At 40.2% G+C, this 17911-nt stretch overlaps 1 protein-coding gene across 1 annotated transcript; it reads right to left on the reverse strand.

The window, feature by feature from the left end:
• Window positions 1-2042: 2042 nt before the first annotated feature.
• LOC134582579 (olfactory receptor 11A1-like) lies at window positions 2043-2975 on the reverse strand. The gene has a single exon (XM_063439254.1). It carries the CDS (start codon window positions 2973-2975, stop codon window positions 2043-2045), a length of 933 nt encoding a protein of 310 aa, XP_063295324.1.
• Window positions 2976-17911: the final 14936 nt, after the last annotated feature.

The following is a 17911-nucleotide window of genomic DNA, read 5'->3' on the forward strand; positions in this document are numbered from 1 at the left end:
TTAAGATCCTTCAACCTTTCCTGGTAAGTTTTATCCTGCAATCCATGAACCAGTTTAGTAGCCCTTCTTTGAACTCTCTCTAAGGTATCAATATCCTTCTGAAGATAGGGTCTCCAGTACTGTGTACAGTACTCCAAGTGAGGTCTCACCAGTGTTCTGTACAATGGCATGAGCACTTCCCTCTTTCTACTGCTAATACCTCTCCCTATACAACCAAGCATTCTGCTAGCATTTCCTGCTGCTCTATTACATTGTCTGCCTACCTTTAAGTCATCAGAAATAATCACCCCTAAATCCCTTTCCTCAGATGTTGAGGTTAGGACTCTATCAAATATTTTGTACTCTACCCTTGGGTTTTTACGTCCAAGATGCATTATCTTGCACTTATCCACATTAAATGTCAGTTGCCACAAGTCTGACCATTTTTCTAGTTTACCTAAATCATTTTCCATTTGGCTTATCCCTCCTGGAACATCAACCCTGTTACATATCTTAGTATCATCCGCAAAAAGACACACCTTACCATCAAGACCTTCTGCAATATCACTAATAAAAATATTAAAGAGAATGGGTCCAAGTACAGATCCCTGAGGTACCCCACTGGTGACAAGCCCAAGCTTCGAATATACTCCATTGACTACAACCCTCTGTTGCCTGTCACTCAGCCACTGCCTTACCCATTCAACAATATTCGAATCCAAACTCAAAGATTGTAGTTTATTGATAAGCCTTCTATGTGCAACAGTGTCAAAAGCCTTACTGAAATCTAAGTAAGCAATGTCTACTGCACCACCCTGATCTATAATTTTAGTTACCCAATCAAAAAAATCAATAAGATTAGTTTGGCATGATCTCCCTGAAGTAAACCCATGTTGTCTCTGGTCTTGAAATCCATGTGTTTTTAGATGTTCAACAATCCTATCCTTTAACATGGTTTCCATCACTTTCCCCACTACTGAAGTAAGGCTTACTGGCCTATAGTTGCCCGACTCCTCCCTATTACCTTTCTTGTGAATGGGCACAACATTCGCTAACTTCCAATCTTCTGGGACTACTCCTGTTTTCAATGATTGGTTAAATAAATCTGTTAATGGTTTTGCTAGTACACCACTAAGCTCTTTTAATAGCTTTGGGTGTATTCCATCAGGTCCCATTGACTTATTTGTCTTTACTTTTGACAGTTGAAATAGAACCTCTTCCTCTGTAAACTCACGTGTAATAAATGACTCATTTATCCTTTTTGTTAACAGAGGTCCCTTTCCTTCATTTTCATCTGTAAATACCGAACAAAAATATTCATTGAGGCAGTCAGCTAGACCTTTATCCTCATCTACATACCTTCCTTCTTTTGTTTTTAATCTAACTAATCCTTGTTTTACTTTTCTTTTCTCATTTATGTATCTAAAAAAAGTTTTGTCCCCCTTTTTTACTGACTGTGCTATTTTCTCTTCTGTGTGGGATTTGGAAGCTCTTATAACTTGCTTAGCCTCTTTCTGCCTAATCTTATAGGTCATTCTGTCTTCCTCACTCTGGTAAATAATTTCTGTACTTACTAGAATCTAATGCGCACCTCGATTTTTTTTAAACCTGGAATCTGAAAAAGAAATTTGCTGGCGAATGTAATACACATTTATACAAGAAGATACTACTATACAACATTGTGCTACAATGAAAATGTTTATTGCCATATACCATAGTAACATTGGTGGTATTTCAATTTTAGTGTTACATGTTAAGTCTCTCTTAAACCCTCTTTCAGGAAAGAAATTTGCCTGTGTGAATTCGCCAGAACTAAATTTGCCTATTTGAATTCGCCAGAATGAGATTCGCCTGTGTGAATTTGACTGTTTGATTTAGTTCGTTTGAGTTTGTCTGTTTGAATTCACTAGTTTTAATTCACCAGTTTTATTTTGCCGGAAAATTTAGAATTTTGTCTCTGAATGTAATGCGTTATCAATTCTAATGCACATTCAAATTTTGGAAACATTATTTTCCAAAAAAGGTGCGCATTAGATTCAAGTAAATATGGTATTTCATAATTTTTATCTCTTCAATAAAGATACATATCTATCCAACGCAACTCTTATTTCCTTGTTCCTCAGACTATAAATAATAGGATTAAATAATGGAGTCAAAACAGTATAAATCAGAGACAGAACCTTGTTAGCATTCAACGAGTGACCATTAGCGGGAATAACATAGAGTGTGACCAGCGTTCCGTAGAAAGTAGATACAACGGCCAGATGGGAGCTGCAAGTGGAGAACATTTTTTGTCTCCCAGAGGTTGAAGGAATTTTAAGGATGGTGATGAAAATCCAAATGTAGGTCACAGTGATAATTATAGCTGGAAAGAGTGTCAATGGAGTGGCCAGGACAATATTTTCTATTTGCACAACAGAAGTGTCTGAGCAAGAAAGCTGTAAAAGGGGAACTAAGTCACAGAAAAAGTGATCAATGATATTTGGTCCACAAAAATTTAATTGACTTACCAGTATTATGGTTACAAAGGATATTATAAACCCTAATACCCAACAAGAAACAACAAGGGAAAGACGAAGTCTGGTGTCCATAATCGTGTTGTAGTGCAATGGACTGCATATGGCCAAATAACGGTCGTAGGACATTACCGTAAGGAGTAGGCATTCCGTACCTAATGAAATTCCAAAGAACTGAAGTTGGACAATGCAAGATGGAAGAGACATGCTACTGTGTCCTCTTTGTATGATACATAGCATATTAGGAACAATATTTGTGGTTAGTATGATGTCACTTATAGAAAGATGACCAAGGAAGAAAAACATTGGATGGTTTAGTTTGGGACTGGCTGACACCAGTATGACAATCATGATATTCCCAGTCAATGTCACAATGTATAGCGTAAGAAATAGTAAGAAGTACATTATTTTGAAGCTCTGAAGAGCTTGGAATCCCAAAAGATGAATTTCTTTAACCAAAGTCAGCTTTTCTCTATCCATCACCTGCCAGGCAATAACAAATGTGAGTTTCCAAAATATGTATATATATGTATATATATGTATAAATACATCATTTTGGCCATAAATCAAAGTACTTAATCATAGTGAAATACATTTAATGCAACACGTTTATCATATAAATCATTATTTTATAGCAATTTTTTAGTACTGAAAGAGATAAGGATTAGGAAAACATTTACAAAACCTGGCATCCGTCAAAGAACATCACATTGCACTCGATAACAAGTAGTAATTAATGACTAAATAAAAACATACAAATCTACATTTTACCTATCTAAACTTTTTGATTTAGAGATAGGCCCTAGTAGAACAGATCAGATCAGAGTCATCTCTTGTATTCTTCTCTTAACCATCACAGGAAGGTGCAATTTATGTTCCTGTTAAAATATCTCTATTTATATAAACAAAAACACATATTTATATAGGCAAAAACACAAAACTATACTTTCATTTCAATTAAATAAGATGGCGACTCAATTATATGTGCATGTAAGGTAACGGGGATTAAGTAAGTTGACGCATAGCTGTAGCCCACACAAAACCACCCAGCCACCCCTATCTCTTAGTTGCTCTAAGCTTGGGTTTAATAAAAAATAAATATATATATATATATTTCTAACAAGTTTAGAAAAATATAAGCAACATGTAACACCTCTCTCAAGTATAAAAAACATTTGCAACTCACTGGAAAACTATCACCATTTTTTATAATTATTCAAGATAAAAATTTGCATGTAACAAAGCCTCTGTGTGTATAGTTTTTTTAAAATATTGTTTGATATTGTGGCCACCTCTGGCTGTGTTTGGTCAGGAGCACCAAATGCTAAAACTGTACACAATTTGAAGGTATGTATTGTTCTAGAGTGCATTTTTTAGATGCTTAGCTCTTTCTCATGATTTCAGCATTTGTTCACTAATTATTGATTACCAGCGTGGCTTCTAGCCATATATAAGATCCTGCAAGTCCATTCTCTAATTGTTGTTTTTTGACTTGATGCATGCGTGGCCCTATTTATGTTTAATCCTTAAGACCTGAGTGTCATACTGTGTTAACGTTTGATGAATTTAAAAACCCAAATAAAATACATTAACAAAAAAAAAAAAAATGTTCAATCTGACCAAAGAGGACTAAAGATGGATGCCCCCATAGGTCCACAGGTCAAGGCTAAGTAAAGAGATGCACTGAAAAAAAGTAATATAAAGTAAAAAATAATATATAATGCATGCAGTTTCTTATTTAAAATCAATAATAAAAATGATGACCATTTTCCTTTAAGTATAGCTATAAGATTCGAAAAGCTTACCTGACTAGTGGAAGTAATATTGATTACATGTTTATGGTTATCCATTCTCATTAATTTATTCCACATCTTTATTGAATGTAGAATTGTCCGTGCAACTTCATCAGGAAAACAAGGGGAAATGGATTTATTAATTAAATAATAATACAAATAAATAAATATATATATATATATATATATATATATATATATATACATATATATATATATATATATATGTATCCAAAAAAACTGAATGATATATCTGCCATCCTGAAGAAGGCTCCAGATGTGAGCCGAAACGTTGATGTATATATTTTTATTTTGTATATAAATTAAAAATTACATTTTACTTTACAAAGACCCTGGAGTGCATTCCGTTTTTTTGGATACCTATAATTTTTTGCTGGAATTGCACCGGGCATCACAGTCATTATATAACTGGAGTGCAAGCACCTTGTATCTATCTATCTATCTATCTATCTATATATATATATATATATAAACATAAAGTTACATAACTATGTTTTGTGTTGAGGTGAAAGAGGGTGAAGAATTCTACAAAATATTATGCTGGCAGTCTGTAATAGCTACCTTATTAAATACTAACAGCAAAGGTGATAGATTATTAGAAAATATATTGTGACATTTTAGTATAAATCAATCATAGTAAGCAAAGGCATTAACCAGGACTATAAAGTGAAAAAAAATAATAGCTGCTTATTATTTTAGAAATGAAACTACGCAAAATTGTGTTAAGAATTGTGAAAAAATACTAAATCTCAGCCTGTTCTAATTGCTATTAATATTATTATTATTACTGGTATTTATATAGCGTCAGCATATTCCGTGGCACTTTACAATATTATCAAAGGGGGGGATTTAACAATAAATGAGACAATTACAAAAACTTACAGGAACAATAGGTTGAAGAGGGCCCTCCTCAAACGAGCTTAGAGTCTATAGGAAGTGGACGTAAAACCCAACAGGACAGGAGGTAGCAATCAAACAAGGTTTAGTGAAGCAGAGCTGGAGGAGAGAATAGAGTGCTGCCCTTTAGGAGAGAGCAAGGGACAGGTATGTGAGGTAAAGGTTTTAAAGGCACTTTTTAAATGAGAGCTTGATGGTCGTAGGAAGGCTTTTCCAAAAGAAAGGAGCCACCTGCGAGAAGTCCTTCAAGCGTGAGTAGGCCATACGGGTGCGAGCAGCGGACAGGAGAAGGTCATGGGCAAAGCGGAGAGATCGAGAAGAGGCATACCTATGGCTCTGTGAAGAGATATAGGAGGGGCTAGACTAGGTCAGTGCTTTATAGGTATGGGTTAGCACTTTGAATTGACTCCTATAGGATACAGGAAGCCAATGTAAGGACTGACAGAGGGGAGACGTGTGAGAGGAGCGACAGGAGAGGAAAATCAGTCTAGCTGCAGCATTCATTACAGACTGTAACAGGGCAATACGACTTGTGGGAAGACCTATAAGGAGGGCGTCACAATAATCCATGCAAGAGATTACTAGAGCATGGACAAGCTCCTTAGTAGCATCTTGTGTAAGAAAGGGGCGGATGTGGGCTATGTTTTTAAGGTTAAATCTACAGGATTTGGTAACTGGATGTGAGGCTCAAATGTGAGGCCAGAATCAAGTATAACACCAAGACAGAGCGCTTGCAAGGATGGACTGATGTTGGTACCACTTAAATGAAGGGAGAGCGAAAGAGGGGGAACAGTATCAGCAGGAGGAAAGACCAGCAGGAGGAAAGACAAAGAGTTCAGTTTTAGGGAGATTGAGTTTCAAAAAGCGGGAGGACATCCAGTCAGAGATGGAAGAAAGGCAAGCAGTGATACATTGCAGGACTGAAGAGAAGAGGTCCAGGGAGGAGAGGTATATCTGAATGTCATCAGCGTACAGGTGGTAGTGGAATAAGTTTGCCAAGAGAGGCAGTATAAAGAGAAAATAGAAGGGGACCAAGTACAGAGCTTTGGGTGACTCCAACAGAGACAGGACGAAGGGAGGATCAACTTACCATTTATATATATTTTCATGATATAAATCTTTCATATAGGTCCTTTAGGTCCTGAAGCATCAAAGATGATGCAAACTGTGAACTACATCTTTTAAGTGATTCTAGAGAAAGATGGTGCTGAACTATTAGCAGGTTCAAATGCTCAGCAGAACACTTTGCATCGGCTTATAGACTAGTGCACACATATTTAAAACAGTTTATGTGCCTTTATTGCATCATTTAGTTGTGAATTTCAACATGTAGGGAATAGGTAATAAATTAATAACTAGGCAACATAAAGCTCTTGGGTAATAGTCCAATTAGTGCAGGGACAAAAATCTAGTAACTTATTTTAAGACAATATTCAATTATTGAAAAAAAATGTCTTTCATAAAACAAACTCTCCAGTTTAACGCAAATGAGAATAGACTTGTGCATTCTTTTTCTATTGAATTCTAGTTCGTCCAAATAATAGGCGATTTGTCCGAATTCCATAACTCTGAATCGCCATATGACCAAATCACAAAACAAATTAAACATACAACGGATGAACAGTTTTGTCTGCTTCCTAATTCTGTCAGAGGCGCAAAAAAAAAAAGCTGATTGATGGAAAATAGGATGGTTATATGAAATGTGGGTTTTATTCACAGATAAAGTGAGTGGTACCGGTGACCAACAGAGGGGAAAAAAAGGAGCAGAAAAAAAATATATATGTACAGTGAGGGAAAAAAGTATTTGACCCCTGCTGATTTTGAACATTTGTCCACTGACAAAGAAATGATCAGTATATAATTTTAATGGTAGGTGTATTTACATGGTGAGAGACAGAATAACAAAAGAATAATCCGGAAAAACGCATGTCAAAAATGTTATAAATTCACCGTTCACTAAAACCCAAAATGGGGACGGGAGAAATACCAAGAGATGTTATATGTCGCATCCATTACTTTGCTCTTAAAAAAGAGGTACTGAGAAAATTAAGGTACACCTCCACTTCAATGCTATACCACGACCATGAAATACAAATTTTTCAGGACCTCTCATGGCACACTCAGCAAGCAAGAAGAGCCCTGAGGCCCATAACGGACCAACTACGCACACGCAACCTAAGATACAGATGGGGGTTCCCCTTCGCCCTAATAGTCAACATCCGTGGATCCACCTACACGATCGCAGCTCATCAAGACATCATCCCATTCACCAAAGCGCTAAATCTGGCAGAAACATCTATCATGGACTGGTACACACCTGATCCGGCCTTGTCAGCTTTGTCAGCGCAGCAACGAACAAGATGGAGATCTCTGGCTAAGAGACAAAGAACGAACCCTATAGGAACTCCGCAGTGGGAAGAGAGAAGAACAGGCGATACCAAGAAAGACTAAAACGGACTCCAATAGACATTCCCAGTTAAACCATCACATTTCACATTTCCCTCACGTACTCACTTACCATACTAACAGTTCCAGATACCGTACCAAATACGGTCAATGTACTAGCTTGGACATTTGCCGACCACACCGAACCAGTCGTGATTAAGCACAGACACCCTCGTACAAGAATAACTCTGCTAGACTCATCGTCCAAGGTTGTATGTATAATGAGTTGTATGTACCCAAACTTTGGAACAAAATGTGACCCTTTACTGACATATCAACGATGATCCCTAACTGACTCATACCCTAGACACAAGGTAGATAACAGGGCCCCACACATCTTCGATAGTGAGGACGGATCTGTAAGAGTAAAACCAACAGGGCCGGGGACTGACTAAGGATAAGGGACCGAAAATAACCTACCCGGTGACAAACTAACATTACACTCCCCAACAACTTAGCGAATGGGAAACCAATAATATCCCGTTAAAAAAATAAATAAAAAATAATAATACAAATAAATAAATAAATAAATAAATGAATACATAAAAAAAAAAAAATCGAATGGTAATAGACATGTATACTTACATATATATATATATATATATATATATATATATATACTATCATATCCCCTATACCAGGGATTAGAACTACCATCGCTTCATACTACACGTTCTCATCCCCCCTAACCTCACACTAATGACACACACAAACCTCCAAGAAGCAACCACAACCTTTCAAGTGATTATACTCCGTGAGCTCATTTAAAAGCTCATCACACTTTAGACACTGAACCAACCAGGAGACGACTGGCGGCAATAATAAAAAAAATTAAAAATATTTTTTAAAAAAATAATCCGCTCATACAGTACCCCACACGCTCCCCAACCTTTATTAATATCGGGGTCATTTAAAGTTAGCCCTCTGTAGACTACGGGAATTCACAGGGGCAGACCCCAGGTGTCCTACAGTTGATCGGACACAACAACCCACTCTTCATAACAACTTAAAAAACCAAACACACGACCGACTCACTGTATTGTATATAGTTTTGTTTATGTTTATATTGTACTACCTAAATTACTTGTCATAGTACTAACTTCCTGCTGGTTTTCGACACACAAAGAACTCGATAATCTGTTTAGTTGTATACTGCATTCACTGTATACTGTATGCGAAAGTCCAAGGTGTACTCAGGTTCACTTGTACACACTTAACAACACACCCCACCCCTTCCCCCTTTCAAAACTTGATAATGGCAACCATAACAGTTTTATCCCACAACGCCAGGGGTTTAAACACCCCCGAAAAACGACACTTAGCTCTCACAGATTACCACAAACGTAAGGCCGAAGTAGTCTTTATACAGGAGACACACTTCCGAAAAGACTCAGCCCCGTCTCTTAGATCCAGACACTTCACAAAGGGATACTTCGGAAATTACACGGAATCAAAGTCTAGGGGTGTAGCAATCCTCCTCTCCCCCCATTTACCATTCACCTACAAAGAACACATGTCGGACGACAACGGTAGATATATATTCTTGAAAGGCCATGCAGGATCATCATCAACAACATTCGCAAACATATATCTCCCTAATAGAAAACAATGCCAGGCATTACGATCGATAATCAAAAACCTAGAGTACTTCACAGAAGGCCTTCTGATCTTAGGGGGAGACATCAACATCTCTCTAGATGGGGCACTGGACACGACATCTCACACACAATCATATCAAGCATCCACGAGAGGGCAGATCCAAAAACTCCTAGATGCACACCAACTATACAGGGAGTGCAGAATTATTAGGCAAATTAGTATTTTGACCACATCATCCTCTTTATGCATGTTGTCTTACTCCAAGCTGTATAGGCTCGAAAGCCTACTACCAATTAAGCATATTAGGTGATGTGCATCTCTGTAATGAGAAGGGGTGTGGTCTAATGACATCAACACCCTATATCAGGTGTGCATAATTATTAGGCAACTTCCTTTCCTTTGGCAAAATGGGTCAAAAGAAGGACTTGACAGACTCAGAAAAGTCAAAAATAGTGAGATATCTTGCAGAGGGATGCAGCACTCTTAAAATTGCAAAGCTTCTGAAGCGTGATCATCGAACAATCAAGCGTTTCATTCAAAATAGTCAACAGGTTCGCAAGAAGCGTGTGGAGAAACCAAGGCGCAAAATAACTGCCCATGAACTGAGAAAAGTCAAGCGTGCAGCTGCCAAGATGCCACTTGCCACCAGTTTGGCCATATTTCAGAGCTGCAACATCACTGGAGTGCCCAAAAGCACAAGGTGTGCAATACTCAGAGACATGGCCAAGGTAAGAAAGGCTGAAAGACGACCACCACTGAACAAGACACACAAGCTGAAACGTCAAGACTGGGCCAAGAAATATCTCAAGACTGATTTTTCTAAGGTTTTATGGACTGATGAAATGAGAGTGAGTCTTGATGGGCCAGATGGATGGGCCCGTGGCTGGATTGGTAAAGGGCAGAGAGCTCCAGTCCGACAAGGTGGAGGTGGAGTACTGGTTTGGGCTGGTATCATCAAAGATGAGCTTGTGGGGCCTTTTCGGGTTGAGGATGGAGTCAAGCTCAACTCCCAGTCCTACTGCCAGTTTCTGGAAGACACCTTCTTCAAGCAGTGGTACAGGAAGAAGTCTGCATCCTTCAAGAAAAACATGATTTTCATGCAGGACAATGCTCCATCACACGCGTCCAAGTACTCCACAGCGTGGCTGGCAAGAAAGGGTATAAAAGTAGAAAATCTAATGACATGGCCTCCTTGTTCACCTGATCTGAACCCCATTGAGAACCTGTGGTCCATCATCAAATGTGAAGTTTACAAGGAGGGAAAACAGTACACCTCTCTGAACAGTATCTGGGAGGCTGTGGTTGCTGCTGCACGCAATGTTGATGGTGAACAGATCAAAACACTGACAGAATCCATGGATGGCAGGCTTTTGAGTGTCCTTGCAAAGAAAGGTGGCTATATTGGTCACTGATTTGTTTTTGTTATGTTTTTGAATGTCAGAAATGTATATTTGTGAATGTTGAGATGTTATATTGGTTTCACTGGTAAAAATAAATAATTGAAATGGGTATATATTTGTTTTTTGTTAAGTTGCCTAATAATTATGCACAGTAATAGTCACCTGCACACACAGATATCCTCCTAAAATAGCTATAACTAAAAACAAACTAAAAACTACTTCCAAAAATATTCAGCTTTGATATTAATGAGTTTTTTGGGTTCATTGAGAACATGGTTGTTGTTCAATAATAAAATTAATCCTCAGAAATACAACTTGCCTAATAATTCTGCACTCCCTGTATGACTGTTGGCGAATAACACACCCAACAGAACAAGACTACTCATACTACTCGTTTTCATCAGGCACCTACTCGAGAATTGATCTGTTTCTTCTCCCGCACAGATTTTTAAACTGGTAAATACCTGCAAGTACGCCTCAATTACATGGTCTGATCACGCCCCCAATATCATTATCCCTTCCTTATACCCTACCAGGTCACAATGGAAACTAATTGACACCCTACTAAATCACCCGGAGATCCAAAACCGAATTAGGGAATCACTAACCCAATACTTTGAACTCAATGTACAACCAGACTCCTTATATCCTATAATTTGGGAAGCACACAAAAGCACAATCAGAGGCACAATTATCCAAGCAGCCTCAAGACTCATAAAGCAACGGGAATCCCGTACTCTAAACCTAACCAGGGAGATCAGGGAGCTGGAAGGGACACATAAAAAAGACCTAAAATTAGCCACATACAAATCACTGGTAGAAAAAAGAACAGAACTGAACACAATTCTCAATGTTAACACCAAATAAGCACTAGCTAAAACCAGAGGCAACTACTATGCTCATGGGGGCAGATGTGGGAGACTTCTGGCACACACACTAAAAAAACAAAAGGAACACACATTTATAGCAGCCATCCGTAACACAGAGGGACAACTATCACACTCAATGACTGACATTCTCAAGGCATTTAAAGACTACTACTCAACACTTTACAACCTAAGACAAACACCCCCCTCCACAACAGACATCCACAATTTCCTTTCACAAAGAATACACTCCACCATTCCACAAAATATCCGGGAATCCCTAAACCAACCTATCTCAAAAGACGAATGCTTAGACGCGATCAAACACCTCCCAACAGGGAAGAGCCCTGGCCCAGATGGTCTAATGGACAAATATTACAAGAATTACGCCGACATACTAGTACAGCACTTCCAAAATTTGTTCAATTCACTGCTCACAAATGACAATCTCCCCCCCCCCCAAGCCTTAAACGCAACAATCACACTATTTTTACGATACCCTGGCATAAATCGGGACAAGCATTCCTATGTCATAACCCCCATCTTACAATCACCCCAACACTCCGCATGTTGGCCAGAATAAGAACGCACCTCCTGATATCCCCCTACCCATCCCCGCTGTACCTTATTACGCACAATCCACTGTTCCAACCAGGGGAAGACGGTAGGATGTTCAAACACTACCCCCATACAGACTACCTGAAATTAGGAGACCTCATGGGTGACACAGGAGACCAGATAAAACCAATACGAGACCTCACAGACAAAAAAAATGCAATGCAATTATTCCAATATAGACAACTCACCCATTTCATCCGCACAGGACCTTTAGCGCATAAACCATAACGAGCTAAAACACGATTTAAACAACAATGCAAGGAACACTTATTAAAGAAAAAAATAATCTGATGTACAAAACAGTAGCACAAACGCAACCTCACCACCCACCTGCCTTCACCACAACATGGGAGAAAGAACTTAATACCAGTATAGCTCCAGACACTTGGCGCCTCATATTCAAACAAATACACGGAACTTCCCGAAACACATTAACCCAAGAGGGAAACTACAAAAGGATAGCGAGGTGGCACTATACACCATCAAAACTAAAATCACTCTTTCCTGCACTCAACAACCTCTGTTGGAGGTGCCATGCTCCTGATGGAAACACCACACACATCTGGTGGACATGCAAGGTCATCAATAATTACTGGAAACGCATACATGGTCTAATACAAACAGTATTAAACACACACATCCCATTTACACCAGAAACTCTCTTGTTCCTTATCCCGCCCCAAACAATACTGAAATGGAAGACAGCCCTGCTAATGCACCTAATATCTGCCGCAAACCCCCTCATCCCCACACTATGGAAGCAACCAAATCCGCCCTCTATCCGCGAATGGATTCAAAGAGTAGAAATGATACGTGGTCTAGAAGAAACATGCTATTCCATGACAGAACAATACCAAGTATATACAGATACTTGACAACCTTGGTGTGAATACCTCAAAAATAACTCATAAGAGATAGCACGACCCTGTAGAACACTGGCCCAAACAACGGACTCCAGATCATTTTTTCTTCCCACTTCCCCTTCATGACCCACACTCCAGATACCCAAACCCCTCTCCCCCCCCCACGTACACCAATACAGCGATATGCACTCTATACTTGACAATTGGTTTTGGTTAATTAAATAGAGTTAAGCGGGGGCAACAGCCCCAAAGTTGAAACACACAGCAAGACCCATGACCACAACCTTAATTAACTGTTGGAATAACGACATAATTGTGACAATGGTTGTTCAATATAATCAATGTTCAATGTAATCCATTGCTTTATGTAACTCGTAGTTAAAAAAAAAAATGATAAATTAATTTGCATGTCAATGAGTGAAATAAGTATTTGATCTCCTATAAATCAGCAAGATTTCTGGCTTTCAAGTGTCTTTTATACAGGTATCGAGCTGAGATTAGGAGCACTCTCTTAAAGGGAGTGCTCCTAATCTCAGCTTGTTACCTGTATAAAAGACACCTGTCCACAGAAGCAATCAATCAATCAATCAGATTTCAAACTCTCCACTATGGCCAAGACCAAAGAGCTGTCCAAGGATGTCAGGGACAAGATTGTAGACCTACACAAGGCTGTAATGGGCTACAAGACCATCGCCAAGCAGCTTGGTGAGAAGTTAATGCGATTATTCACAAATGGAAGAAACACAAAATAACTATCAGTCTCCCTCGGTCTGGTGCTCCATGCAAGATCTCACCTCGTGGAGTTTCAATGATCATGGGAACGGTGAGGAATCTGCCCAGAACTACACTGGAGGATCTTGTTAATGATCTCAAGGCAGCTGGGACCATAGTCACCAAGAAAACAATTGGTAACACACTATGCCGTGAAGGACTGAAATCCTGCAGCGCCGGCAAGGTCACCCTGCTCAAGAAAGCACATGTACAGGCCCATCTGAAGTCTGCCAATGAACATCTGAATGATACAGAGGAGAACTGGGTGAAAGTGTTGGTGTCAGATGAGACCAAAATTTTGCTCTTTGGCATCTACTCAACTCGCTGGAGAAGGTGGAATTCTGCCTATTACCCCAAGAACACCATCCCCACAGTCCAACATCGAGGTGGAAACATTATGCTTTGGGGGTGTTTTTCTGCTAAGGGGACAGGACAACTGCACTGCATCAAAGGGACTATGGATGGAGCCATGTACCGTCAAATCTTCGGTGAGAACCTCCTTCCATTGGCCAGGGCATTGAAAATGGGTTGTGGATGGGTATTTCAGCATGGCAATAACCCAACACACACAGCCAAGGCAACAAAGGAATTGCTCAAGAAGAAGCACATTAAGGTCCTGGAGTGGCCTAGCCAGTCTCCAGACCTTAATCCCATAGAAAATCTGTGGAGGTAGCTAAAGGTTCGAATTGCCAAACATCAGCCTCAAAACCTTAATGACTTGGAGAGGATCTGCAAAGAGGAGTGGGACAAAATCCCTCCTGAGATGTGTGCAAACCTGGTGGTAAACTACAAGAAATGTCTGAGAGGGGAAATCCACCCACAAATAATGTGTGGAGACATTTCATTCACAATTACCTCCTAATAAATGTCACATTAACAGAATAGGAACCTTCTGTTATACCATATTCATGGTATAAACCTTTATTAGATCAAAGAGATAAACAAAAAAATCTAAACCATATATGTGAAGTCACTGCAAACTAAAAAAGTGATAAAGTGAAAAGTGCTACACCTTTAAAAATCTGGATAGATCTGTCCTGGCTATAAAAATAACTAATACATCTTTCCAGGGTCCAGCTTAACGTATGATATTGATCCAATGAAAAAGGATCACTGTATTATTGCATGGACCATCCTATTAGTAGATAATTCTAAAGACGGGGTTATAATTGATATAAAGTCTGTCAGAATCGTGTCAATATATTACCGTGTATACTTAGTGGTAATCCCATGTAAACTTGTGATAATTGTGAATCTCTCACAGGAGTGGATATAGCAGTATAGTTGAAATGCTACACTTTATACAAACTGTATACAGCAGTATATAGGGAATATTCAGTTCGTAGTAATGTTTATTGTCAGCCTTAATATATAAATAACTTGCAAATGATATCTCTAATAAGTAGATATCAGTGCAAAACTATATCTACTTTAGAAGACATGACAAATTCATAATAGAGTATGGTGGGGTGCAAAACTAGCTTCAGAGATGCCTTCTATCTAAGAGATTAATAGTAGATCTATTAGGCTGGAGGCGCTCTCCTGACAAGTGTATTGTAGGGCTGGCTAGATAACGCTCAAATCCCGAGATAGTAGGAAAGAGGTATAGTCAAATAGAGCTCAATAGCTATAGAGTAACAAAAGACCATAACAGACATCAGAACCTGTCTACCTATAAGACATCCCTCCACTGCTGCTTCGAGGCAGCCTAACTCTTAAAGCCCCATAAAAAGTAAACGGATTAAGACGGCAACCAACAGATTAACCCCCATCGGGCAGATCTCCAGATATTAAAATAAAATGAAGTAAACACGTCAAATAAGATACATCGATATAAACTAAAGCCCGACACGCGTTTCGGCGTTTTCACACTCCTTTGTCAAGAACTAACCGGCATACTGCAATTGGAGCTCCTAATAAAGGGACATTAAGACACACCCCTTATCTCGATCGTGGCCAGTCCCCATTGGCGAACCAAAAGGGGGGCTGACCGGAAATGAACAAAAATTTTGTCCGATTCTGCTTAGAGACACCCATCTCAAAGAGGTTCTAGGCCCCCGGCTCACCATTACAGCACGGGGGGGTAGAAACCTCTGTGATATCCTTGTTCCCAGCCACTTTACAACCAAACAGATTCCACCAACCACTTGGCTTGGATGTAAAGTCCCTGTAGGGTCCTATAGCTGTGGCAGATGCGTAGCCTGCAAACACATCCTCAGAGATTCCAAGAAGGTGAGCGATAGTGAAGGGAAACAGACCTTCAATATTACTAATTTTTTTAATTGCAACTCTGCAGGATTAGTGTACCTTCTTACCTGCAGTTGCAAACTGATGTATGTAGGCAAAACCTTTAGGCCGTTTAAAGAGTGTATTAAGGAGCATGTAAGATCTACTAGAAACTGTCTGGACACTCAGGTCTCCAGACACCTTAAAGGTGTCATGGTGGCTCATCAAAGCACATACGTTTCTGTGGGTTAGAATTAGTTAGAAGACATCAAAGACGTGGTGACTTTGATAAAATCCTACGCCAGAAAGAGTGCAGATGGATTTATAAACGCAAAACTTTATCTCCAGGAGGTCTTAATGAGGGTTTTTCCTTCTCCCCTTTTATTTGATAGTAAGGCTGTTTTCCCTTGTTGTATATATAGTGTAAATATTGTAGTATACACTATAAAGATTTCTGTATACTGTGTAACCCCTAACCTCATTGCCAGTGGTGTATCCTGGTTTTGTGCTGCCCTAGGCAGGACAAAACTCAGGCGCCCCCCTCCCGCCCGCGCCACCCCCATCAAACCCTCCCCCCGCCCGCACCACCCCCACCCTTCCCCCGCCCCGCCTTCTAAATACACACACACACATTCACTTACAGATACGCATACACTAGCTAACAGAAACACACACTCGCTAACAGAAACACACACACACTTACAGACACACTCACTAGCAGATACACTCACACTAACAGACACACACACACGCACTAACAGACACACACTAACAGACATACATACATACACACTAACAGACATACATACACACACACACACTAACAGACACACACTAACAGACATACACAGACACACACACACACACACTAACAGACATACACACACTAACAGACATACACAGACACACTAACAGACATACAGACACACTAACAGACATTCACACACACACACTAACATACATTCACACACACACACACACACACACACTAACAGACAGGCACACACACACACTAACAGACAGACACACACACACACACACTAACAGACAGACACATACACTAACAGACAGACACACACACACACACACACACACTAACAGACATTCACACACACACACACACACACACACACACTAACAGACATTCACACACACACTAACAGACATTCACACACACACACACACACACTAACAGACATTCACACATACACACACACACACACACACACTAACAGACATTCACACACACACTAACAGACATTCACACACACACACACACACACACACACACTAACAGACATTCACACACACACACTAACAGACATTCACACACACACACACACACACACACACACACACACACACACACTAACAGACATTCACACACACACTCACTCACATATTTAACACATTTTTTTTTTAATTTACCCCCCCCCCCCCAGCCTCCTTACCTTTGGGAATGCTGGGGGGGTCCTATTTCTCCCTGGTGGTCCAGTGGCTGCTGGGCAGTGCTGGCGGGCGGCCGGCGAGGGAGCACTTTCTCTGAGCTGTCTGCTCAGCTCCCTCGCGCGCGCAGAGTGAGGCTGGGAGGCGGAGCCGGAATATGATGTCATATTCCGGCTCCCAGCCTCACTGTGCGGCGCGCGAGGGAGCTGAGCAGACAGCTCAGAGAAAGTGCTCCCTCGCCGGCCGCCAGCACTGCCCAGCAGATCGCCCGCCCGCCCAGACGGCATGTCAGTTAGCCGCAAGGCTAACAAGGCATTTGCCCTGGGCGTTTGGGGGCCGCCCCCTGGAAAATGCCGCCCAAGGCAAATGCCTTGTTTGCCTCGTGGCTAATACGCCCCTGCTCATTGCCTGTCAGGATCGGGACAGGGATCCAACACGCAGCGTACAAACAGTAGCCAGATACGTATACCG

This window comes from Pelobates fuscus, chromosome 13, assembly GCF_036172605.1.
Source record: "Pelobates fuscus isolate aPelFus1 chromosome 13, aPelFus1.pri, whole genome shotgun sequence".
Taxonomy (NCBI): Eukaryota; Metazoa; Chordata; class Amphibia; order Anura; family Pelobatidae; genus Pelobates; species Pelobates fuscus.